The sequence below is a fragment of the Homalodisca vitripennis genome, chromosome 4 (genome assembly GCF_021130785.1).
Source record: "Homalodisca vitripennis isolate AUS2020 chromosome 4, UT_GWSS_2.1, whole genome shotgun sequence".
NCBI lineage: Eukaryota > Metazoa > Arthropoda > Insecta > Hemiptera > Cicadellidae > Homalodisca > Homalodisca vitripennis.
Window position 1 is genome coordinate 42,989,325 of NC_060210.1, and position 27,985 is coordinate 43,017,309.

General features: G+C 30.9%; 1 protein-coding gene across 1 annotated transcript; it reads left to right on the plus strand.

Moving 5' to 3' along the window:
* Positions 1-1,391: 1,391 nt before the first annotated feature.
* On the plus strand, positions 1,392-27,936 carry LOC124359218 (sideroflexin-1-3). The gene is made up of 8 exons (XM_046811782.1): positions 1,392-1,771; positions 3,064-3,237; positions 5,675-5,773; positions 13,735-13,810; positions 14,491-14,576; positions 19,058-19,185; positions 20,319-20,503; positions 24,157-27,936. Exons 1-8 carry the CDS (start codon positions 1,614-1,616, stop codon positions 24,214-24,216), a joined length of 966 nt encoding a protein of 321 aa, XP_046667738.1. The 5' UTR covers positions 1,392-1,613; the 3' UTR covers positions 24,217-27,936.
* The last annotated feature ends 49 nt before the right edge of the window (positions 27,937-27,985 follow it).

Genomic DNA, 27,985 nt, shown 5'->3' on the forward strand with positions numbered 1-27,985 from the left:
TCATAAATGAATTCAAGAATACAACTATAAAATCAATATTCCCTAACACTGAATCTGAAAAATTAACTGTATTTGTGTAATATATTTTCCCAAAACAAATTTATTTACTATATACACATTAAAAAATTTTCTATGAAATATTAAAACACAACAGGTCATTTTAACACTCGGAGGCAAAGCCTGTATAATCCATGATTGTTTATGCCTGTATAATAATTTTGTTTGTTTTTGTGTGTGTAAGATTTGACATGATTTGTTCTGCTAACCAGATGTAATACACTGAAAAACAAAAATAAAAGGCATTTATATTTATGTATTCCCTTAGAAGTTAAAATGAGGTGTTGTTCCAGCGTTGACATAAAAACAAAAAATTAAACCAAATAACAGTATTTTTAATTAATAGACTACCGGTATAGTAAAAACCAACAAGCTTTATAGAAACTAGCATGTTCATATTCTGAAGTCCTTAGCTTTTTAGTTATAACTCACTTATAATATAATAAAATATGGCATTCTACTGTAGTTGTTTAAAATCCCAATAAAACAAACCCATACAAAGAAAAGCTTCTGCAAGTAACATAAAATTTTTAAAGTGTAACTGACGAATATAACCCTCGATTATGAAATATTCTGGGGCAACCTTAGAAGGTTTCATGATCAAGGATACAGTATAGCCTAACTAACATTTACTATAGCCCGTTAAAATGTGTATAAAATGCTTATTATTCTTTACTTTAACAGGTGATTAAACATATATTTACTATCTGCTGATTATGCCAAGACGAAAAATATAATGGATAATTGAGTGTTAAAGGAGTTTTCAAGACCAGTGATGCGTAGCCCGGAGGAATTTTCGAAATATGAATAGGCCTATATGTTAACCAGGGACCCTAAGAATCTCCGTGTAAATTTAAGTACAATCGGTTCAGTCATTTTTAAGCGATTTTGTCATATTCATAAACACACAGAAAGACACCAATAGATTTTTGTATAATAGTATATATACGTACGAAAGTGATACGGGTGACATGTAGTCTAAAACACAAGACTGGTAATTAACACACAGCAGATAATTCTGCTTATTTTCACATAGAACACAGTATAGCGTGAAATTACATTTAAAGCAGGATAATATAATCAAAGATATAAGATAAAAACTCCCTTTTTGTGTTTTTATACAGCTATGCTTTTAGGTCTCAATATATCAAATTATTAGGTGAATTGCCGGCCATTTGTCATCATAAATTGAATTACAAATAAACTAATAATTTTAACATTAATTTTTGAAATCAAGTTAATGGGTTGGTAAAGTATTGTTTTGTACAAGTCAATAATTTCCGTTGATAGTGTCCCACTCTAGCGGTCTTTCTCGGAACAAAGCGGAAGCGGGGTATGAAATCGATTCAGTGTCGACTAGTAGTGCTGTGCGTAAATAGGTGCGCGAATTTGATTTTGTTCGGTGCTGGTCGTAAGATAAAATGTTTATCTTATCTCAATCATTTTAATTTGAAAAACGCACGTGTGACACGTCTTGTTTATGTGAAAACAAAATAAAAAGTCACAACTAGGTTTGTGTTCATTTTCAATTGACATTTTAGCTGTGCGTGTTCATAATGTCGCATTTACCTAGAGTTAACCTAGACGAACCTAGGTGGGATCAGAATACCTATATAGGAAGAGCAAAATATTTTTTTACGACAGTTAACCCTTTAAATGTATTTGCGTCGTCAAAAACTTTAGAAAATTCAAAAAATATTGTTTTGAAATACAAGTAAGTAATCTATTTTTCACCATTTGAGATTACCTTTAGCAGCTATTTTTTACTGATTACTTTGGTTCAATACTAATTGCAATTATGATTATTGACTAGTAATTTTTAAATAGAATGTTTGCCAAACTATTACTAGAAACTAAAAGTACCTTTTTAAATATTTTATTAACATTGTTAAAATCAAACTATTGTTTTGTATAGTGAAATTAAATTGATTTATACAAATTGAAGTAGGTTAAATTTAACCTTTAATAATATATTAAAGTGTACAAAAAGTTTTCTAAAATATAGCTATGAATATTTTACATATGCAAAGCATGATTTACGTTACTAAGGAATTCTTTGTATAATGTGCAGTATAATTTATTAAAAATTAATAACATGTTCCAAATTAACGACTTTCTCTAACATTAATCAAGTTAAAGAATCAATCTTACAAATCACTTTATATTTCTGTGTAAAAATTGCATGAAAGGTGACTTTGATTTAATAACTTCTAAATAAATTTGTGTAATGAATTATAAAAAATGAAGATGAGGTTAGATTTTAATTTATATTCATAATAGCCGGTTTTTAGAAGTTGTTTTTATTTTTATCATAGCCTCTGTATATTTTAAATTTTATATAGGTTACTGTCTTTGTTTAAGAAACACATATTGTATTAAACTTCGACTGAATAAGACAACAAAATGTATACATTGAATTGTTGGTATAGACAAAGATCTAAATAATTTACCTCTATTCTGTTTTTACAAACATCAATATTTTTTTCATACATTGTACTGTAGGAAAAAGTAGTGAACAAATACATGGAAACATCATAACACTATATTTTACAGATTCAAGTTGTTTTCTGTACCTTTTCTCCTGTTATATATTCCAGTCACAATATACAAAGCTTTCTGTCGGATGTCTACTCAACAATAAATGTTTAAATTTTAAATTATTTATTAACTCAATCAAAAGTTATATAGTTTACAGTTGAAAATGAGTACTGTTATAAACTACTTTCTCTCTGCCCCATAAATAACATAAATACAATTATCATACTCCATCAACGTTGTCCAACTATCAAAAGTTTTTTGGTTCACACCGCTTTGAAAAATGTTTAACCATATTGTTGACTAAAAATTACTATAGTGGAGCTGAAATGTCTCACGATTTTAATTGTGTTTGCAATTTTTTGGCACTATGTGAAGCAACAACACTTGTTAATACTTTTGACGCTGACCGCCTAAGAATTTGTATATTTCTCATAAACTGTTAAGGAGCTGTGAGAGTCATTTTTACAGGGCTGGTGAAGAGCTGCCAAAGTCAATAACGATGGCTGATGTTTATCGAGCCAAAGACCTCTATGATTCTGCATTCCACCCAGAAACTGGAGAAAAAATGATTCTGATTGGTCGCATGTCAGCTCAGGTGCCCATGAATATGATCATTACCGGCTGTATGATGACTTTCTACAAGTTAGTTAACTTAAAATATTCATTAGAATGTATTTTAATATTTAATGTATAATTCAATTTATAATCAACTAGGAAATCAATTTACCAACTGACTAATTAAATTCTCAACCAAAAAGAGGTGGGATAGGAGTTCACAGTTACCTCTTAAATCTTACAAGTTATTATTTATAGAAACTAATGAAATTATTTAGTACATTTTTGCATTCAGGCTCCTGATTTGTAAGGAGAAATATCCATACAGAATTGCAGACCTTTGTTTGTAGGACTTCTTTTATTTATTATGACAAACATAAACTATTTTACTAAGTTTTTCAATACTCTGTACTCATAAACCTCTTTCCCTTTATTATATAGAAGCCAATACTCATGCTGTTTTATTCTGAAAGGTGAAAGGGTAGAATTAGAACCAACTTATGTGGTATACAGTAGAATTAATTAATTAGGCCAGTTTAAATATGGTAAATAAGACTAATTAGAATATTTAATTACTATTCTTGCTCTCATCATCCAGAGGCTTAATTATCGGACATTATCAATATTTTTCTTCTGAATCGAAATGGGAATCACTGAGTAAGTTACATTTGGATGGATATGTGGTGTGATAAAATCTGTGGCAGGTGTGGTGTGTTCTTGGCAACTCAACTACTTTTAAGCAAAGGTCAACCCTTTACAATAAAAGGAGGCATTCTTCTTAATTGTGCCCGCATGTAAAAGTGATTTCATTTCCTTGAGTTAAAACTGTTTTGAGATTTCATAGCTAGCCCTACTTAAAATTAGTAGACTCAAATATGTAAATAATACGTAATATTTTGATGTAGACAGACACTCTTGATAGTTTACTATTTGTATACATATTCAGATCAACTAAAATGTTCATTACTATCCAACTTAAATCTATTATATTCTATCTATTTATTAATTATATTTTTTAATAAATTTTAGTTAGTACACTTTGTATTTATTTTTTGTTATTATTTATTATATTAAAATATTTATATTTATTTATTTTTGTTACTTTACACATATAAAAAATAATACAACTAATATTTGCATCTAATTAGATAATATGATCATCTTATTCTCCTTCTTCATTCCATTTACCTTATCTAAACTTTTATGTAATTTGTAGGTAATTGTGTATATTAAAATACTAAACAATACTTTAAAAATTTGTAATTAAATCATCACCAATTTTGTTTGGATAGGCCTGGTTATTCATAATAATACATAGAGCTTAGAGTGTACGAATTGTGATTGCTTTCAGTGCTTAACTGTAAAACTCATCCTATAAAGTAAACTTATAGAATATAGATTAATTTGTACATTTTTAAGGTAGTGAAAGTTACAATGGAACATCATTGACTTTATGGTTGTTATTATAGTACTATTTTCATCAGAGATTTACTTCAAACAAACCTGATAAAATAGTAGACTATATTTTGTTTGATGAAATATCGCCTAGCCAGTTCAAACCACCAACTTATCAAAGCCAATCAATCTTTTGATTGTTTGCCAGGTTGAGATCAGATGGAATTTTCATACATAAATAGCAGAGGTATGAAAGAAATTTAAAAATATCAAGATTTTCATCACTGGCTAAGCTAGCTATGATATACCCATTAAAAATCAGCTATTAAGAAAATTTTTTGAGCTCTCACTTAAAGAATTTTTCAAGAGCTTTTTATATTTATTAAGTTTTACTGCTTGTGAGGCACTCTCTGAACCATTAACAGTCTTTCTGCAACACATTAATGCTCATAGTGTAAGTGTTTGTCATTCTAATAAACCTCATGAGGCAATAAAGCAGCCCTTTTAACTATTGACATACAGAAAATTTTTTGTAACCAGTATATATTTCTACGTTTCTTGATAGTCGATTTCGGAAAAATAATTTATTTAAAAAAATATTCAATAGGTACCTATTCTCCTTTTTTGGTTGGTTTTCTAGGGCAGGTTTTTAATACTTTTAAATTCAAGAAACCAGTGATGAAATTACTTTCAGGAAAATAAAACACTGAAAATGCGTTTAAGTAAATTTGTTAAGCTGTGATCACTAAATCTCCCACGCTCTTGTTTTCAAATTCAGCTTTGAGTTAGACTATTCGCTAAGAATATAACTTTCTATGTGTTATATAGTAGGTAGTTTTTTAGCTTTATTGCTAATTAAAGCCTTGGCATTATATAGTACTCATTGATTAAGGTAACAAATTTTCATAGTATTTTAAATAATTGACAGAGAGTAGCCAGAGATATGTGTAACTAGCTTTTCTACTCACTAGGCAACTTAGTATTGGTTCTATTTCTAAAATACCTTACGTTTGTCATTGTGCTAGAGTCTGGCAGTGGCTAACCAATTGTTGGACACGATGACTACTACAGCCGTTAATAGTCTCGTAAACAATTCTACCGCAGTTCTATGTGTTATGCCACATTACAGGTCGACTCCTGCTGTGGTGTTTTGGCAGTGGGTCAACCAGTCCTTTAATGCTGTGGTTAACTACACTAACAGAAGCGGCTCCTCATCTATACCCGTTGAGTAAGTCAAAATATGCATATACTCTACAATCAATTTCTTTACTTACACAATTAATTTACACAAAAAAAAAAACACAAGTAAAGGAGTACCCCACACCTTTTTTTGTAGCAGGCTTCGCTGAGTTTGCATTCAAAATTTAAGTCTATAGCTCATTTAATTAGACTACATGTGTTACTATGTTACAATTTAAAGTGTCATAATAGGACTCAGTTTGTTTTAAAATATGTTTATACTATGTTTTTCTCAATGCAATCATTGTTATCCATAAGACTAATGTAAAATGTTCGTGCTCAGCTAAATCCCATAGTATGACATGCACCATCATCGAACTCAGCCTGTATAAAAACAAGACTTCATGCAAAAATTCAAATCTAACAAGTCAGCTCGTTCATGAGATTGTACGGACAGACAGACAAATATTACATTTTTACAGTCCCTTGAGTGATAAGCTTTGCTAACACTCAACCAATAATTACATCTTGTTTTACAATTATGTGTAGTTTCAATATTAATATTGGTTCTTTGAAGCCAAAAATAAATCAGAGGATAATTTGGTCCACCATGCAAATTGTCCTACACCTCAACAGCTGTCATGTTATTTATAGTGTTTGTCACAAGTAAAGAGTGAAAAATACTCTTCACTTGTACCACTATTTTCACAGTGATAGGTAAAGAACTGTTTTAATAATTTATATTATCAAATATCTTTCCAGTACTATCACTAATGTGTCATCACATTCCAAATGTTCATAATAAGATAAAAATTTTAAAACCTTTATCTTTATTTTCAGTTTTATACAAGGTAAAATTATGTTACACCATTTATATAGCATGCAGTCATTCAACTGTTATAGAATGCAAAATTTCAAGTTTCAAGTAGCTACAGTTCAGTTCATTCTCTAGATGCCCTGCAGACTGGTAGATAGACAGGCAGAAAAGAAATTTATACATCCATTTGAATGAGAAAAGAGAAATTTTATCACCCTACTGAGTGATTTCAATTGCACACAGTAAAATTCCATGGTTGGACACACAATATCGTAGAACTCTTTCTTGTCTATATAGAAATTAATTTTCATGCAAAATGCAAAATTTAAAGTCTATAGTTAAAATATTTCTCGGGATATCTTTGCCCTATGAGACGTTCAAATTTTTGTTCAATAATTGAGGTTCCATAGCAATGTTTAAATAATAGTTGTGTTGCTAATAAACAAGAGTGAACTAAAATCAAATCTTGTCACTGATTACATTGACTTTTCACCTTAATTTTTTGTTTTACTGTATGATAAAAGTGTATCTGAATGTATCTATGTCACATATTAAAACCTAATATGGTTGTACTCAGTTTGTTTACAAATTTATTTATTCTGCATTTTTCTTGTGCCATCATGGTTGCTCATTAGACCAATGTAAAAATATTTGCTAATGTCCGGTCAATTTAGCCAAAAAATAGGGGGGTAACTGCATTAATTCCCAGAAAGCTGAAAATTTGCATAGATGTTAGGGACACTATTGTTATGAAATTGTAAAAAGTCCCCATCGATCCCATGTCTGCAAAATTTTTTTATTCAAGGTCAAATTTCATAAAAATAGGTTTTTTGAATTTTTCAGCGAAACAGTTAGTGTTATGAAAAAATATTTCAAACAAAAATTGTAGAACATGCAATTATCTAAAACAATGCTCCTTATACTTTTTTCATAACACTAACCATTTTTGAGAAAAAACAATTACAAACTTTCTTACGCTGTATTGTCCATAATAAACACAACTAAGCTGCCTATGATATCATTGGGTGTGTAATATAAGTAAGACTATAAGTCTGTGTGGCTAATACATTCATATTGACCGATAACTCTGAGAATATGATATTTAGAAAAACGGAGCCCCTAATTTTAAAAGGACCATGTGCCCTTTGAACAACATCTGCCTGTCATTCCCATTGTTCGAGTGGCCGTTCCGTCCAACTGCTTTTCTGAGGTGAACCTAAATCACCGTTAGTCTTGAAAACTCCTTCGTAGTGAAAACACTTAGTTATTTCAAATATTCTTCTGCTAAAGTTTGTGCTGTATTCACTTTTTGTAGAAAATATGTCGCAATAATGTTTTATTTACACTAAACTTTTATCTTCGAGTGAATGTGTTTATTGTTGATGATCGAGGCATGAAGACGTTACTTAACGCGAGTATTCAAGGGAATCAATTTACTGTTTACTTAAAAGAATGTAAATTCAGCGACAAATCATGTGCAGTGTCGCAAACAATACAATAGAAAGAGTACAATTGCAGCAGCAAAACGGCAAACATGAAGAGGAATCAGCTAGTTACCTCTCAAAAAGTCCTCCTCTTACTAGAGCATATGTAAGTGTCATATTTTTCTTTTAAAAATTGTTGTTTATTTTGCGGCGACGAGTTGAGTGAGGAATACAAAAAGAAACAAGCACAGAAATCTCGTCATAAAATTTGTAACGTTAGAACTCTTTCATTTAAAAACTCAGTCAATGAAAGCATCGCTCAGTCTCGTTCTGATGACACCGCAAAAACTAGTGTTTGCCCCCATCGGTATTGAACAACGATTGAAGTGAAATTATAGTAATAGAGTCATTGTTACTCAGAAACTAGGACAATTAACATTGTAATGTTTTCTTGTTAATTATCATGATATTATCAATCAAGCTAGAGTGAAAAAACATAAAGGCAAAGAAGAGCAATTGAAAGTCCTATCAACTGCAGCAGCAATTTTCGGGAAGATATAATCAATCGGTTCAATCATATACAGTTTTTACATGCTATGACTGGCTGTGATAAAACATCAGCAATGTTTCGAAGGGGTAAAACAAGTTTTTTATTGTTTGAAAAAGAAAATTTTATTACTTGTGCACATGATTTCCAAGATATCAACTCTTCACCAGAAACTCGCTTTCTTCGTCTGTATATGGAGCTCCAAAAAATTACTTCGATAGACAAAATTACGTTACTTATCTTTGCAAAACAAACAACGTAATAAAACACGTGTGCAATTAGCTTGTCTTCCTCCAACCGCAGCATCCGCTCACCAACAGTTTTTACCGTATATATTACTAGGTTCAGGTGTGGCTTGGTAATGAACTAGACCCAGAACAATGGGGTTGGAAGCATGTCAATAATGCATTGGAACCAACCCACACGCTTCTTCCACCTGCACCAGAAAACCTCCTTAATTCTGTTTTTTGCAACTGAAAAAAAAGGGGTGTAACTTAAGATGCGGCTGCAAAAAGTAGAATTATTTTGTTCATTAGCGTGCACCAATTGTCAAGGCCAATCGTTCAAATGTTTGAATCTCTAACAATATAAGGTTTTTTACATGAACAACGATACAACTGATGTATCGCTGTTAGTAATAATTTAAGTCTACTTAAGAAGATGAGGAAGAAGAAGAAAATAGAGAGAGAAGAAGATGGAGGGGAAAGAAGAGGAAATAATTAGTGACGATGAATGATGAATAAAATATGTTTACAATCAAGTATAATGGGACTTATCACTCGAGCTGTACGTGATCGACAACGACCACACTGAGTGCAACGACTGAAAAGAAGAAGAATAACCAAACATTCCTGAAATTTTACTGTGAAATAGGCCTATCGGGGAAACCACATTAAAAAAATCGCGCTATGTACACTACCTCATAGGTGGTGTGGAAACGTGTCCGTATTATAGACAATAAAGCGTAAAGAAAAGTTTGTAATTATTTTTTCTCAAAAATGGTTAGTGTTATTAAAAAAAGCGTAAGGAGCATTTTTGTACATAATTGCATGATCTACAATTTTTGTTTGAAATATATCTTTTCATAAAACTAACCGTTTCACTGAAAAATTCAAAAAACCAATTTTTTGTGAAATTTGACCTTGAATAAAAAAATTTTGCAGACATGGGATCGATGGGGGAACTTTTCACAATTTCATAACAATGGTTTCCCTAACATCTATGCAAATTTTCAGCTTTCTGGGAATTTTTGCAAGGGTCAATGTCTAAATTGACCGAACTATAATGCTGAGCCAAATTTCATAGAGCGATGCACCATTATCGAACCTAGTGTTTCTTATATGGAAATAAAGCTTTATACCAAATTTCAAGTCCATAAGTCAGTTTGTTTGCAAAATATCATGCTGACAACAGACAGACAGAAATGGAATTATTCCAGCCTCATAGGTGATAGGCTTCGGTAACGCTCAGTCAATTAACAATATGTCTTTAATAAGATTAATAAGGTTAGGTTTTAAGCTAAGTGTCAAGTATTTTTCATTATAAAATTATTTTACTTGAGACAACGCTTCTGTGCAAAATGTGATTTTTACAAAAATCTCTTTTTAACTGTTACCAAACTAATGTAGTACATGAGTGTCATTAGTGAATGTTATTTATTCATATTTATTACTTTTGAACATTTTAATTTTTTTTAATTAAATAACTATGTCAAACATTTATATTTGATGTTTAAAAACAGTCAGCAGATGATTTACTAAACCAATCGATATTTACAAGGGCTATCCAGAAAGTAGATTATGTTTTGATATAAAGATAAAATAAAATACAAGTAAATAATTGTATTATATACATTTGAAAGTGACACTAAAATACTATTTTCATCATAGTCACCATACAAATTCAGGCACTTATCATAGTAGTGACTAGTTTTGAAATTCCAGCGTTATAAAATTCTGCCGCCTGAGACTTTAACCACGTAGTTACAACCTCCCGTAGTTTCTACGTCATCATCTAAGCGCTGCATCACAAATCAGGTCCTCATTACTGGAAATAGGTGGTGGTCGCTGGGTACAAGGTGAATGTAAGTTGGATGTGGAAACACCTCCCATGTAAAAGCATCCAGGACTTCTCAAGTCTGATTTGCCGTGTGTTGATTTTTTATTTTTTACCATCATAATGTACCACAAAATGTATGGTAACCTTAACATCTTCATAACAATTCCGTGTAACAAACTCCTTGAATTTTAGAAAAACTAAGTGAGAGTTCTGTTATTGAGAATTGGTGGTCTTCTTTAATCTTCTTATTGACTTCAGAAACAACTTAATCGGTCAAAATGCTTGACCGCTTACTTCGTTCATTATCTTGCACATTATTTCGGCCATTTGTAAACCTAATTCACCACTGACACACTCCATCTTCAGTAATCACATTGTTTCCATAAGCTTCACAGAGTTGGCTATAAACCTCAATTGGTTTATTGTGCTTGTCAACAAAAACCGTATTACTGACCGCACATCACAACTCGTGGGATTTTCAATTGTATCACATACACATTTTAAACTACTATTGTGACACAACAAGGAGGGACAGTAACCTCTTATTAGCACGGCTGGATTGACACTGAACAGAGAAATGCCCTGACATAAAAATTCCCACAATAGTCCCGCCCCTAGCAGCTACAAAGCGAAACATAATCTACTTTCTGGATAGCCCTCATATATCACAATATTGACTTTATTAATTGGGTTCCTTGTCATATAAACACAAGTGAAGTAAATAAAAATTGTTCTTCAGTATGAGTTACTTTGAAGAGCTTATTTAGTATAACTTGTAAAATATATAAATTCTTTAATAATTTATTTGTGTCAAGCATCCAGAGTGTTGTGACAAGCATAAGTTAGAAATCACAACAAACATGTTGTATCTCTAAAACATCCACTTAATAAAACCAAAACACCCCTGAGAAAGAAATCACATAATAGATGTCAAAAGTGGTGTTACAGATTTCTTGCATCATTGAACAGTGGCAAACGTCTGAAAGAATCATGTTTCCTTAACAATCCTTCCATCATCAGAAACAAACTTTGTTCAAAGAACGTGGACATCAAAACACAAACCTGGTATTCTTTTATCTTTTGGATTCCACAAAAAATTGGCACAGACTCTGATATTTATAGGTTAAGTTGCTTATAGTTTTTAAGATTTTTCTAAGATGACAACTATTTTAAGGAACATGAACTTGGATTGCCCCAACAAACATGCATTTCAAATTTGTAATTACTGAATATTTAACTAGCCACTCATTTATTAAAATTGTTTTAAAAATGTGTGTAATTAAAATTTGTCTTCATTATTTTATTTATCTAAAATTACATGATCTAACAAGAACCAAGCATTAAATAAAGAATGAACTGTTTATGAAAAAAGTAAATTTTTATAATACTTATGTTTCAAAACACAATATGATTATACTCAGTAAAATAAATAATTATTAAGATCGAAAATCTGTGTAAGATTTACTAATTATTTGAATGATAGTTAAATCATTAATGATTGCTCTTTTATTAATTGTTATGCATTATTGCTCTTCAACTGAGAAAGAAGGCTTTATTTTGATGTCAACAAATATAGTGAAGAGTTCTGAAAAATATAAAACTACTGTCAAGGGTTATCAGAATATTAGTAGTGGTCGTGATAAACTACACTAGTGAACTAATACCATTCTTAACAACAAAATAAACATTCAACAACATGTACGTCACACTTATTGACGTAAACAACCTTGTTAAACTAAAGTGGAAAACATAATTGTTTGCCAACAAAACTATTTGATATCTTATCTGATTTTTATGCGTACTATATAATTTCAAATATTTTAGATGTCATACATAAATTTATCTTTTTGAGTTAAACAGATGTTACAAAAAAATTAAAATCAATATTCTCAATACTTTGACTACCAAAAATGACGCCTCGACCTAAAATCTTTTCTTGTTCAAAATAGGTGTAAACTGTGTTACGATTACATACAGAATGGCTAACTTTAATTTTAATAAGCACAAAATATCAAGGGTACATCTGTTTTAATTACCATTAGATGAGAAGTAGAAACTGTAATTCTTAGTTCACTTTAATTTTTTTACTTAATACAACCAAATAAACACAAAACTGTTCTATACAAACTCTTTAAAAATGTGTGGAATATTTTTATTTTTTAATCCACTTTGGTGTTAGTTCTCTCCACCGAAAGTCTTGTAATAGGTATTGTATAAATAAATGCACTAAAAGCCCACTAAAACAATAAAATATTAATACACATTAAAACTTTCTACAAAACAAACAAATTGATGCAATGCATTTGAAGTTGCGCTATTATTTATTTATATTTAATGTAAATAATTGCAAAATTATTTTTATATAAAAAGTAATACAATATTCTTGCACTTACTTGAGAAACATCTTGTGAGTAGTTTAACAAAAATATTTCTAAATAAGACCCAATACAGCATTAATACTACATTGTTTTATTGGAATAAAAAGAAACAAACTTAAAGTCAAGAGTATTACTTGTAATTTGATATCCATATTACAAATGCGAAAGTGCCTTTGTTTGTTTTGCTTTCACTTATAAACTATTCAACTGATTGTACTGAAACTTTTCATGGGCATTCTTACGCTCCCTGAGATGAATATTAGCATATTCTTATTTTGAAAATTCCTAAGAACTATACCCCGCTGGCCTTTAAAGTAGCGGAAAATCCCATCTTGGTCTCTTAAGTTGTGAAATATTAATTAAAAGAACATTTTTAATGTAATCAACTGTTCTGGGTAAACATTGTTTAATATTTTGTTTACAATGAGTACATTCTCTAAGGAATAATAAATATTCCTGTAATGCCGTTTTAGATTTCAGTGGTTAGGTATGTACTCATCTACCTTACAAATTGCCCTAAAACATGAGATGGTCAGAATTTGACACCAAAGACTCCCTTTGAAGCAGTTGGTAAGGAGAAACCACTCCTGTTTGAAATAGAATTCGAAATAGAAGTGCTCATACAGGTGCAAAACCTACGAAATTGCATGCGAAGGTGTGGTTAATTGTTAGTATGATTTATATTTGTGTCCGACAAAAATTTACAAAATGAAACATTTAACAAATATTTTGTTTAATAATTAATTTAGGAAATGTTATACAGTAGTTTTACCTGTTGTGTTTCAGTCAGTTGGCAAAGTCTTATGTTCTGGCAACTGGAGGAGCTCTGGTTACGGCGATCAGTCTCAACAGGATGGTTACGGTGAGTCGTCCACTCTTTGCTCTTATAAAACTTGTTTTTTAGGATCATTAATCATTGTTATTTACTGTAATAAAAGTTAAGTGTATGTATTTGCCACATATTTTATCCAAGAATCCATTCTATTAATTACTTCATTCAAACATTGCAGCCAGAAGTGTTTTGTTGCCAACAGGTTATAAAATAAGTATGACAAAGCTATACAAATATCCTTTAATTTGTAACAAAAACATTAAATTTTCTTACGTTTGATTTTGAAACGTTATTGTGTAGCAACGCTGGTATTAAAGTGCGTTGATATATTCATGACACGCTCAAATTCGATATCACCCTGGGCAGTGAGTCCAAGATCTCTTGATAAAAACCATAGTATTGATTGCACTTAATGTATTGTTTTTTATGAGTTATTTTGAGAATAAAATAACTTTATAATTAAAATTTTATATGAAATAGTAAAAATAAAAGCTAAACAACTGGTGATATTTATTATAGAGAGAAATTATGAATGATATTATATACAGGGTAATACAAAAAGAACTAAGTAATTGTGTTGTTCATTATAATATTTGTAGATTACTTAATACAAAAATATCTGTATTCAGTGAAACAAGGGTCCTATTTTATGAATTAATATATAGTTAACATATTACATTGAAAATATCAGTTTGGATGAACTGTTACAGAAAGCTCCATCCCTGATAGGCAGGCTGGTCCCCTTTGCTGCTGTTGCAGCTGCCAACTGCATCAATATTCCAATGATGAGGATGAAGTAAGTTATACTGTACATTTTTTAGTTGGGGTTTTTGATTGTTCAGCAAAATACATTTTTTGACGTGACAACGTCTTAAATTAGGTTGCGGCTCGGAGTCACTCATGAAAAAGTGTAACGCCCGGTAACGTTGCGATGCCCGTCCAGTGGGTCCGCCGCACGGGATCCGCACGGGATAAAGCAGATAACTGTGGGTCCGCCGCACGGGATAAAGCAGATAACTATGTTTATTCGTGAAAATGTGGAGTGCTTAGATTCGTCATTTACAACAACTACAACAATAAAGGTAAATAATTGTACACTGATATTTCATTATCGTAAACTATGATTGATTGATTAATTGTTAGATTGACACAAAAGTTGAGAAACTGAGTTTATAGGTTATGTCATACTATTGACAAATGTTGATAGTGTTAAGTAAATTATTAGTTTAAATCACTCTGCAATCAATCGTAATTCAGTTGATTGAGAAGAAACAGCGCGTATTGCTAGTCAAACATTTAAAATAACAAGTTATAACCTCTAAACCTGTCATAACAGTGCGACCAAACAAACGAACTAAACCTACCAATCACCACGCGCGGAGTTAGAATTTAACTGTGTTTAGCAAGAATTTCAAATTCCAATTTTAGTAAATGTTTTATTCAACTTTACCATTTACAATAACAAATTTATTTAATTTCAAATTATGTACAACGTTTTAGTAAACAAAATATATTTCTATAGTTAAAATTTGTGCAATTCTTATTTTCATTCAATTCCTTGTTCCTATTGTGCAATTTAATAATATTCATATCAATAAATATTCTACCGAGAAAAAGACGTTGTCACGTAAAATCTTCGCCCGTAAAACCGACTTTACAGGCAACCATAATTTTTTTAAATAAATGCACATATTTCATTAAATAGACTTAATGAAAATTTGAACAGTACCAAATTACTTTAGAGTTAATAATGTTAATTTTTTATTTGAAATTATTGGACATGTTATATGCATGTACATAACGTTTGGGCTTGTACATAACGTTTGGGCTTGTACATAACGTTTGGGCTTGTACATAACGTTTGGGTTTGTTTCTGTTTCTACATTTAGCTCTCTCTGTATTATATAATTTACACTGATCTTGATTTAAAGGAAAATATAAAATGATAATAGTGCAAAAGTGGAAAGTAAAATGTGTAGATTCTGGAAACTTTTTGATAACGTCTTATTGTGCAACAATCCATAATCACAATTCAATACTAAATATTTGAAATGCAAAACTAACTTGATGCATTTTACAGTTAACTAAAATTATTTTAAGAGCTATTTTCAAATTTAAGGAAGAATTATTCAATTAATCAGTTTATACAGGGTGCATTAACAAAGTAATGCACATGATTTTATTATGATGTTACTATTTATCACAGCACGCTCAAACCAGTCGGATAATGTAGGTAGTGGGGTTTCTGCCCTTCCCTTAAGATAAGTAAACCGCACACAAAACTTGATCGGGCGTATGTCAAGCCTGAAATTAAAGAAGTCTTCAAACTCAAGTACACCAATATCCCCTGCCACACGGCATTCGTCATTACCAATTACCTGATCCAGAACAAGACCTCCATGGTGCTCCAGCTTCCTTACAGCCCTGACTTGGCTCTACGTGATATTTTTTGTCCCCCCAACTGAAGAGAGCTGAAGGAAAAGCACTGGGTGTCGGTGGAGAACATCCAAGCTCACGTTACAAGGTTCCTGAGAGGCATTCCAATCGAGGAGCCACGGTGCTTTCCAAGCATGGCAGAATCGTCTCAGCAGGTGTATTGATGAAGAAGGAGACTATTTTGAAGAATTTTAACCATTTGTACCAATCGAATAAATAAATTATTTTCCTTAGAAGATATGCATTACTTTCATAATGCACCCTGTATATAGTTTGGCTATATTTTACAGTTATAGTCAATGTATAATATGTATTTCAAATAATAAAAAAACGTTATTATTACATATTTAAAAGACTTTATAGAGTAAAATGCTGTTTACAATATATTATAACATTTTCACTATATGAAATATTGTTGGTTCTGTACAATCACTGCAGATTGTAGTGAAATAACATAAACACCTTTATAATATTAAAACCATAATTGTTAATTAAGATGATAAATCCATTCCAAACAAAACATATTTTGCAAAAGAATATTTATTATGTTAATGTTTGCAATCTACATGTTTTACAATATATTTTCATTTACACGAATAACTCGTTCACTAAATACTTTGAATTTTTTCCTGTTGAAGTTTTGCTAACAAGCCCAATGCACTGCAACCTGAGATCTTTTGTGCTCTAAATATGCTTTGCATTTACAATTAATTAAATACATTAAACTTAAGACTTAGATTATGATACTCTTGTACATGGGATTGCCTCCCAAGCAGTACAGTGTGTACAATCCACTGTGAGGAGGATAGTATATGAAAAAGTATTGTCTGTACTGTAAAAGATAAATAAATAAAATGTATGGAGTTTGCATTACCTAACTGCTGAAGTAAAACCTGTCTTTTTTAAGTGGTGAATTTTGAAGTTACAAATAATCATTATTATATAATTGAAAGAACATGGCAAGAAAAAAGTTTTGGGGAAAGGGGGTCAAGATAGCTGATATTTTTTCAAAGTGGCAGAAAGTAAGGCCCCATTTTGTTCCTTAAACAGTTCTGGACCCGTATCTGTGAGAACGATCTTTCAGCAGTAAATATCAGTAATACGAAATTGTTTTAAACAATCGTATACTAAAAAAGTAATTGAAACGATTGAAGATTTGAGGTAGGGGTCTGCACCCCTTGAACTCACTCCCTAGCTATGCCCTTGTATAATTGTAATAATGACAACATTTGTTTTGTGTGGTAATGGCTTTATTTATATTTTTCTGCTCTTATGTAGAGGAATAATTTCAAGTTGTGTTTTAAACTACTTCTCTGTGGGGCTTGACTTCAGATTTTCTTGAGATCTTAATATTTCTGAATGTTTTATTACAAATCCCCTTGAGAAGAGAAAAGCACTGCTTTCCAAACTTTTCTTTTAACTTTTTATGAAAAATATTCATCAATTTATACTTATTCATAACCTTCATAAGTACTTATACTAGTACTTCATAAGTACAACTTGTGTTTAAAGAGTATTTCATCACCAATGCATATACTATACTTCTATATCTATAACTTGGAAGTGTGACACAATATATTTAAGTATATAACATTTGAAATCATGAAGCACTTCACATTTCCTGGCCTCTATCAAACATATAATCAGATTAACTTATTGTTTTGGTAAATACATTAACAAATGATCAAACCTACTCTCAGTTCAAAAAAAAGTTAGGTACTAGAGTTTGATAGTCAACAACGAACTAACCAGTATAACTACAACAACAGATACATACATATGAAGCAAATAATTTAAAAACAATAACTTCCAGTTTTTATATCAATAATAATTAAAAACAACAGTTTTTGGCACTTTTCAACCAAAACGCTACTTTGCAAATTCATAACTCTGAAACTTATGATCTGATTAAGGCCAAATTTGTACATAAGATAATTACAAATGTATTGTTTTTCAGTCTCTAATGTTAAATTGTTAGAATTATATTAAACGTGGTTGTTAGTATATCATTACTTTAATTCTTGACTGGGCAGTTAAAAATCGGCATTTGTCAAGTTATAGAGCTTTTAAAGTTATTGTTTTGGAAATTTTACACCACTATTTGAAATGTTTGATACCGATTTAATCGAACAGGTTTTGTTAATTTACTGTTGCCGGTGCCTACTCAACTGATCGCGCAAGCCGCAAAACTGCTGAGGACGTTGTTGTCACGATTGTCGTATCTTCTACTGCTCCGGATAGCGTTTTGAATCCTCCTCTCGAACCATATAAAAACTGGAAGTTATTGTTTGCAATTTATTTACTTTCTATTTGTAAACATAGAAATATAAAGGTAAAATCTTAATGTAACTCCCGTTATTAAAGATTTATTGGTTGTTTTGTGGTTACATTTTAAACTCAAATAACTTGAAAAAAGATAAAAATAATTTATTAAATTTTTGATTTTTACAGACTTTTAATCTTCAACGATTTTATCCAGAATCTTAAGATTAGCACTCTAGTTTAGAGCTTTCTTGATTTAGAGCACTTATAATTATGGTTTGACATGTTTCAGAGAATCAAGGAAGTAACTTTATTCAATGAAACAACAGCACACTAGGAAGGTCATATGTGATAGCTTATACAAAATCATTTGTTTCAGAATTGCCAGATTGGGAGTTGTGAACTATGACAATACTGTTTTAGAATACTTTTAGCTATCATTTGACATGCAGCCTGTATTCTCTGCATTCTCCCGAATTCTACTATTCTTCCTATTCCCATTACTCTCCCAAATCGAAGAATTCAGAGTTTTTAACTAATACTTTAGAGAATTTTGAATTATGGTTTGAAATGTTTCAGAGAACTAAAAGAAGGAGTAACTGTTTTTGATGAAAATAACAACAAGCTAGGAGAGTCAAAGATAGCAGCCCAGACAGGCATAGCAGCCGTGGTGTTCAGTCGCATACTCATGGCCACTCCTAGCATGGGTATGTAAGCACCAGCCTTATAGTTTTATATTGACCTAATGATTATATAACCTAAGAATATTTACTATGTAATATTAAATAATCTACTGGCATGATTTAAACCACAGAAGAACAATGCTAAACTTCAAACACAAATAATATGCAATCAATCTCTTTTTAGTTGATATTTTAATTTATTATACAGAACGAGTATAATCAATTAAGTATAAAAACGTATCAGACGTTTTTATACTTTGTTGTTTAAATAGTCAAAAAGCATACACTTTTCAAGAAAAGCTAAAACGATTGTAAATGCATACTGACCAAATCTTTAAAATGAGACAGCTCCCATGTCTCTACAGTAAAAAGAAATAGGGTGTAATAGTGTTTTAAGTTTAACATGGTTCTTAAGAGCTAAAATTTTATGTTATTTCGCTACAGCCAGATCTTGAATTGAAGAAGGATATGGTCACGTAATTTAAGAATGAAAATTGACACTCCAACTTAGATTGTTGAATTGTGTTCAGATGAATGTAATGGCAAACCAACTGGTTAGTTTTATATTTTCCAACATTTGTATTTTTATACTAGTCATTTTTGTTACCATTATATTATGAAAAAATTTGTTGAACTTTGAACATTAAAAAAATAAAATTTGTTTTTTGAAAGTGTCCTTTATATCTGATAACAACTTAAGTTTTACAACAACTTGTTTTAATTTTCTTGTGTCAGTTTTATTCAGCTTATTCTACTATTTATCAAAAATATGCATCATCCTTTCTCAATTACCGAAAGAATTAATATTGGTTAATTATAATGTACTTACGAGGGTTGTTCGATAATTAAAGAGATAAATTGGTCTGGAGAATAAACCAATTATTTTGACAAAATAGTACCTTTTTCAACATAATCCTCAGAACATTTATGCACTTGTTCCAATTGCATTTATAACTATTTATCTTCATGTTTGAACAAATTTATTACTCCATGCTTTGCCTTTTTGATTTTGGCTCATAGGGAACCCAAGTTTTATCAGTATTTGAAATTTTTGAATTTTGAAATTCTTGTTGTGATAGTGGGGGCACAGGGATTTACTGGACCATGACCCAAAAACGTAGATATTACTGTGGTAACACGCTTTCTTGTATGTTTAGTTATGACGCCAGTTGTGGGGAACATGCTGGATCGCAAGGGGGTATTCCGACGCTATCCCTGGAGTCCTGCCCCCATACAGATGTTACTGTGTGGCTTCTTTCTTACATTCGCCACTCCAATGGCATGTGCGCTCTTCTCTCAAAGAGCTCAAATTAGTGTCAGTAGGCTTGAGGACACAATAAAGGTAAGTCTCTATTGTTATTGATATCATATTTCCCAAAATAGGTGATCTTTATAATTTTTGATAATTATTCATACGTCGAATGAAATATCGCAGTTCTGGGCATTTATGTACTGTAAATGGACTTTACTTTCAAAATGGAATTAATGTATATAGTCCAATGTGCTACTATAAAGTTATGTTTTAAATCCCTGTAGGAGTTATTACATTCTTTGTTTGGTTGATTTTACTTTCACTCAGTGAGAGCAAAGCAATAAAATGATAAGTTTTTATTTTATACACACAGTCAGAAAGATAAAAACCAATTCTTTTAGAATTTGCCTTCAGACATTTGTTTAATTTTTGCATGAATAATATAAAAAATTAAAGAAGTACTTTTGATGAATATCAGGTATGCTCACTCTTTGAGGATCAATAGACCAACCATCCATGTTCTGTTGAAAAAAAGCAGGCACACCAAAGCTGAGTACAGGCCTAGTTACAAATAAGCAGATTTGTATAAACACTTTTTTTTCTTGGCCTTAGAAACTTTATTTAATTGTCTTTGAGTTTGTTCTGATCACCTTGATTTCTTTCCACCACAAAATAGAAACTTTCTGTGTATTTAGTTTACAATATTTACACTGTGTTTGATAAAGATATAGTTTAAAAAAATGCAACATAATTTATTTGTCTCATACTTAAAAATCTGTTTATCCAATTATAATTTAACATAGTCTTTGTTTTTTAAGTGTGTGTACATATCTTCCACAGTACAGATATTTTTGGTTTTTATTATAGGAAGAAGTAATCTTAGAAATTAAAAAATTATTTCTGTACATTTAATCCCCAGTGAGAACAAACATATCCATCTATTATACTTAAATATCAATAAGCAATTTAGTAAGTAATATTTTAGTAAAAGAATAATAAAGATATAGCTTTTATAACTCAAGCTAAGAATTATTTTGTAAATCTCTACAAATTGCTCCTTTTAGGCATCGTATTTTGTGCTCATACCCAATGCAACTTTATAACAAATATTCTAGTGAAAATATTTTGTCATGACTCTCAAAGGGTGAACATATTTTATACAGAAGATAGGTTAGGTACTTCTATTATACTGCCAGATATAACTCAAAAAACTATAATGTAGTGAAGAAAATTTACTTTCATAAAACTTTCAATACAAGAAATCCAACAGAGCTGTCTGAAAGATAATGAAAGATGCAATGAGTACTTTAAAGATTAATATTATAATAATTCTCCACATAAGTAATATGAACCGAATGCTTGTTTTGCCACACAACTCAGTTAACTATGATTGAACATCACCATATGATGGGAATAATTTTCAAAGACCAGCTCTAGCGAGTAGGCTTGGGTCTACACAACTTGTTTTATTTTTTACCCAATGTATAGATTAAATCCTAAATAGGTTAAAAGTGAGCAAAATGTTCCTGTCCAAGTTTTGAGTGAATACTTGAAACTGTTTGGAATAAGGTGGCAACACTGCTTGTAGCGCAGTCTGACAGCAGTCACTTCAGAATAATTTGACCTTTACAGGCAATCAAGTATTGAGACAACTATTAAGATTTCTCTACATATATTCTTCATGAATTTGATCACAAACCAAGCTTTTCTCATCATATGGAAAAGTTTTCAACAATAAAGATCTGTCAAAAGAATTCAGTTAACATAGTTCATAAAGTACTTGCTTCTTGTAGACTTTAATACATGAACACTTTTGATATTGCAGTTGGATGTTACTGATTATCTTACTCTGAAAAATACCACAGTATTGGCATAATTAATATGAGGGGATCAATATGGCCTCCAGTGTCAAAGTATGTATTGACATTGAAATAAGAATATGCATTTATACTCTAGGGAAGTTATAGCATGACCGGTGGGATGCGCGTGAGGAGTGGAGGAGTTGAGCGCGTGGGGGCACAATCTAAAGTAGGGGAGTGAATACGGTGCTATTAACCCTACTGAGAGTTTTCGGCTCCCGGCTCATAGTGGTGGCGGGAGCCGAATATTGTAGTGTTTGCCAACATTTCTAGACCCTTATGTTCTTACCACGGTGGTCTTTTATGATGAGCAATTTAGTATAGAAGACCTGGAGAATATTTGAACATTTCTAGACTCTTTTGAAGTTACGGCGACGGACTTTTATGATGGGGAATTCAATACAGGAAATCTTGGAACTATTGGGACCGGATGTACGTGATCTTAACAATGACTATGTTCTGCCGAAATTGTGTTCATAGTTCACCCTTCTTAATGAGTTCGCAGTAGAGATACCTGGTGGTAAGAAAGGGTTCTCATAAATTGGGAAAGGGTAGGAATTTATATTATTCTTGATCTCCAACGACGACAACAGTTCAGAATTGTAATTGTTACACTTTGTTAGGCATTAAAATTCAATTTATCATATACTAACCGTGTAAGCTTCAGGATTTACGATAGTAGATACAATTATACACTACAAAATTTTCAACTGACATAGCCTAGCTGCTAAATTAAAAATTAATATAAAACTGGTTAAACTAATTTGTCAATATACACAGTAGAATAAGAAAAAACTCAGTTTTATCTACCAACTTGTATCAAGTTAATTTAATGATGTATACTTAAAATAACAATAACGCCAACGATCCACACGCAATAGTTAACATAACAAAACCCCATTGTCGATGAAAATTATTTATTGTTCTTCGAACTACACCCAAATCAAAATTGTCCAGATTACTTTTAGTATGTTTGCGTTTTCTTACTTTGTTGGGCGTACTAAAAGAATTGCCAATTGGACTTATTTTTTTCCTCCTTCAAAATTCGTCTCAGCGTACTTTCAGAAATTCCAGTTGCCTCTACGACACGCTGTTGAACTTTCTTCAAATTTATAAGTGTGTTGGTTTCTGCTTCCCGTTTCATAAAATGGGAAGCACTTCTCTTGCTTGGCCGTGTATAACCTTTCTACCTCCAATTTTACTTTTTACATTATGATCCATCTCAAACTCTTTACTTAAAACGTAATGACACAACGCAATTAATTCACAAATTGTATTACAACGCGTGAATTGGCACAAGCAAATGTTTTTTGGGCGGCACGTATAGAAGACTGGAGACCGAAGTTCACAAGGCTAAATACGGCAACAGACTGAGCCGCTCCATCCCCCACCACTTTAGTTTTGTCTTTGCCTACGGCGCATCTCGAAGTCACCGGTCATGCTATAAATTCTCTACTATACAAATATATAGACTTAAAATATTCTCAAACATTCCCCAAAAACTTTGATTTAATTTTTCACAGATCCTTCCCTCCACCTCCCACCACAATGACAGTGCACTATTCTTCATTTTCTCCTTCTAGAAAAAAATTCTATTATTGGTACTGCACCATGGTATAACTATCTTTAAGGTTGGCCTTAAAGGGCTATGAAGGGATTTTTATCCTTTGGACCCAAAGAATATCATGTTCTGCCACCTAGGTTTAAAAGATTTAAATAAAAACATAATTATTTAAATCACCATTTAAAACATGGTACTGGAATGGACCTATGTACCTTTCCTTACTCTCTTCCTGCCACTATTAGAAACAATGCTGCTTCCCCTAATATTTTACTCATCACACTGCAATCAGTGCATAAAATTTGCTGACACTTCTGTTACAGAAAGAGGCAGAAAAGCTGAAACCTCCTCCAACTGTAGTTTACTTTAACAAAGGCCTCTAAATACAATTGAATCTTGCCAACATTCCACTGCCTTGGGAAGCAAACATGTAATCCGAGATTGTATATGTTGTCATTGATGTTATCAGTTATGTAGTGTGTAATGACGAGACAATAACTTAAAAATCTTTATATTCCTTTATTTTATATTTTTACTTATAATTGCTTGTTACTTAGATTTTATCATAAGGGCTGTGTGTTTAATCATTTGAAATCTATTATAAATATGTGTTGTCTTTTAAACAATCCTGCCCATACTATATAATGTGCTACACATTCTATACCAATAAAATAGAGAAGGTATATATTATCACATATCAATTGTAATTTTATAATTACAAAATAAATTGTATTGTTTGTGACTATCCATCCACCTGCATGGTTCTTATATTTTTAGGTCTTTCCCCTATTCTACTCTCTTATTTCCATCTAGCACTGATAAATAAGAAACTAAAGAAACTAGACCTTTTTGTTTTTGGAAAACTTTTAAAATTAATTTGTAATCGGAGAATTTTGTTTACTATAATTATATCCTAATAAGATGTGCATAATTGGTGCAAAAATCAACAATGTAAGTGAGTTGTAAACTTCATATGCAGACAGACAGATGGAAACTACCTAAACATTGTATGTTGTTTCATGTATCTGTTGATCTATCAAATAATCTGTCAATAATTTCTGGACACCCTGACTAAAAGATTAGTTACAATTATTTTGTTTGCTTTAAAAATTCATTCTTTTTTAATCCAATATATGTTTACTAACATACACCTTAGTAAATTCGTATAACTATTTTTAAAGGTAATATGGTGGCTCTATTTTGTATTTTTATTTCCTCAGAGTTTAGGCAATGATTTCAAGTATGTTGCCAACTGTTCTATTAGAATAACAAGAATTGAAACTAAACTAATTTATTGTTGTTATATGTAAGGTTTTTAATATGATAAGAAATGACATATGTTAAAATTAGATAATAAAGATGATGTAGTTACAGTATTTTCAAACACACGATAATTATATTTTTGTTTAAGTAAATAATCTATAATTGATATTCAAATTTTATTTTATGCATGTTATATTACATATTTATTTGTATGATTTTTAATTATTAAATTTATTGTATCTTTATTTTAGAAGAGAGTATATATTCTTATGTGCATTTATGTTTCAAAGGCATAAAAAACACACATGTTGTATTCTTGTTTGTTTTAAGTGACCTGAAATGTGGAGATGTAGCCTACTCATCATTAATTTATATTGTATTGTGGATTGCTAATTATGGTTCGTTATTATAGATTAATTGCTGTTGTTTCTTATCTACCAGTTGATGCTTCATGTTGATCAGTATTATTCCATCTCACTGTACTATTCTACGATCTTCTTTGTGGTTGCATGTTAGCATTTGTTATCAATATCAAGTTGTTTTGGAGGTCTAAACCTTCTAAACTTGCACCTTAATCTAATCTTAAGTTGTTATATTTCCTCCTTGTTATCTACTCGGTAATGAGCAGCTATCAGTGACTATACCTGCTATGTTATGGTGACTAACATGAAATAATTTTCAAGGTCATTACTCCTCTCTGGAATATCGTAGAACGAGATTCTAGCTGTAATAAGAATATTTACTTTTGCCACTTAGACAGTACAGTATTTGCCCTCTTAACTGATCGCCTTTGGTATCAAAGCTTGTTTGTGTAAAGGAATAGTCAATTAAATCGAAAATTGCCATTGTATAATCTCTAGGATATAAATATCATAATGTGCCTAGTTATTTATAACCATTTATGTTCATTCATGTACATTTCACTAATTGTGTCAATTAATTGTACAAAGTACACTCAAGAAAAACTTTCACACCAAACTATAAGTAATAATATACTGTACACAAGATAACTCAGAACTAAGACAGTAGAAACAACGACTTTAGTGACTTGTTCATTGTTATTGCACTGAATACAGTTAAAAACATATGTGACTTATCTCCAGGAATGGCAACAGTTAGGCCGATGGATTGTTGATCAGAGGCCGGTTAATAGGGCATATACTGTATTAATATGTAAATGATTATAAATTAGCATAATTAATTTTTTATACAGTAAACCAAAGTTATAACTATAATCAGTAAATGCTAACTAGCTTTAATTTTAATCTGTGCTTAAAGGTTAGCCTGAAGATGTCAGTGAGGTATCACGTAGACCAAACTGTTAGAAATATACTAATGCAAGCCAGGATTCGAACTTAAACTATTAAGAAATATAGAATTGATGCTCTTCTACTTAGCCCTTTCAAGTCACTGTAGGATGATTACCAGTGGAGGTTAAGAAAAGATCCATCTCCACCAAGACTGTAAATTCGTGGTTTTTTTTAGTGATTAAGCTTCTTTCACAATTTCCTGACTTATGCATGTCACAACGCTCTGGTATGATCTTTTTATTTTAACCTAGACATTTACGTGTTGGGTTAGTTATATACCTAAGGAAGAGATCAGATTGCAGATCTCACAAAGCATTGTTACTGATTTGTTTGTATCATTGAACAATGGCAAATGTCCGGAAAAATCCTGTTTCCTTCACTTGTCAGTTTCAGTCAATTTCTCTACAAAATTATGAAAGAAGTCTTCTTCAAAATAGTATAAATAAGCTATTTGGCATTTTTAACACTTAAAATCCAAATTTAATACTCCTAGAGGCTGTATGTACTAAGAAATTTCAATAATTAATGTAAATTAACCCATCCTGCCTGTTCTCTGGCTACTTCACTGAAGTACAAGTTGATAAATTTTTGTAGAACACTTGAATAAAAATACAATTATTAATCTCTTCATTCATAGACCTTCTTATAGTGCACACAAAACGCTCAATTTGTTAAACTTAAAGCAATATTAAAATAAGCTATAGAAATATTTAAGGCACACATATATATTTTAAACAGATTCGAAAGTGTTGAATTTGTTTCCATTCTTTATTATTAAACATAGGTACTTACTGATTAATAACTTTATTTGCTGAAGTATTTTGTAGAAACAATATAAATCCAACAAATGGAATATACATGTTGCACAATTATTTTATAGTGAAATGATGTTATGGCATTGATTCTCTTAATGTAGGAGAGTTTAATTTAGAGCAATTACACTTCTACTTTATATTTTTATCTTTAAGCCACCAAAGTCTAGTCATTAATTAAGTATTTTAGCAATGTACACAAATTATCTTGCTTACTGTCCATACAATTACTGTATAAATAGCACTTGGATGTAGAGTATTTGCTTAGTTTCAATATTAAGTCACCTGATTTGAGTTTCAGTGTTTAATCTTCTTTTAATTAAGAGTTCTTTTAATTAAGAGTTCTTTCAATTAAGAGTGTTTACTACATTGTAATGTAAATAATAATTTTTTACAACAATTTTCTAAAATTTTGTTATGATAGTAATTTATTATTACTATAAAACAATAGTATTTTCATTATTTTTCATATTTTTCATTCACCCAGTAAGTATTTTAAAAGTAATGACTTATGAAATGTACTTTTCAAAAATAAATGACTGGCTGGCTTCATTAAGAAAATCTCACTAAAAATAATTTTAATGTTGTAAGTTGATGTTTAATGTAATCTGCAGCAGAAGTGAAAGTTAAAAGTAATATTGTGATGTTGGACAATAAAGAGTAAATAAATTTATGTTCCTGTAAAGTGCTATGTTTTATTAAACTTGATTATCTCAAATACTTTATGTTATTGGTCCGCCTTTTCCTCCATACCAGTGTTTAATCTA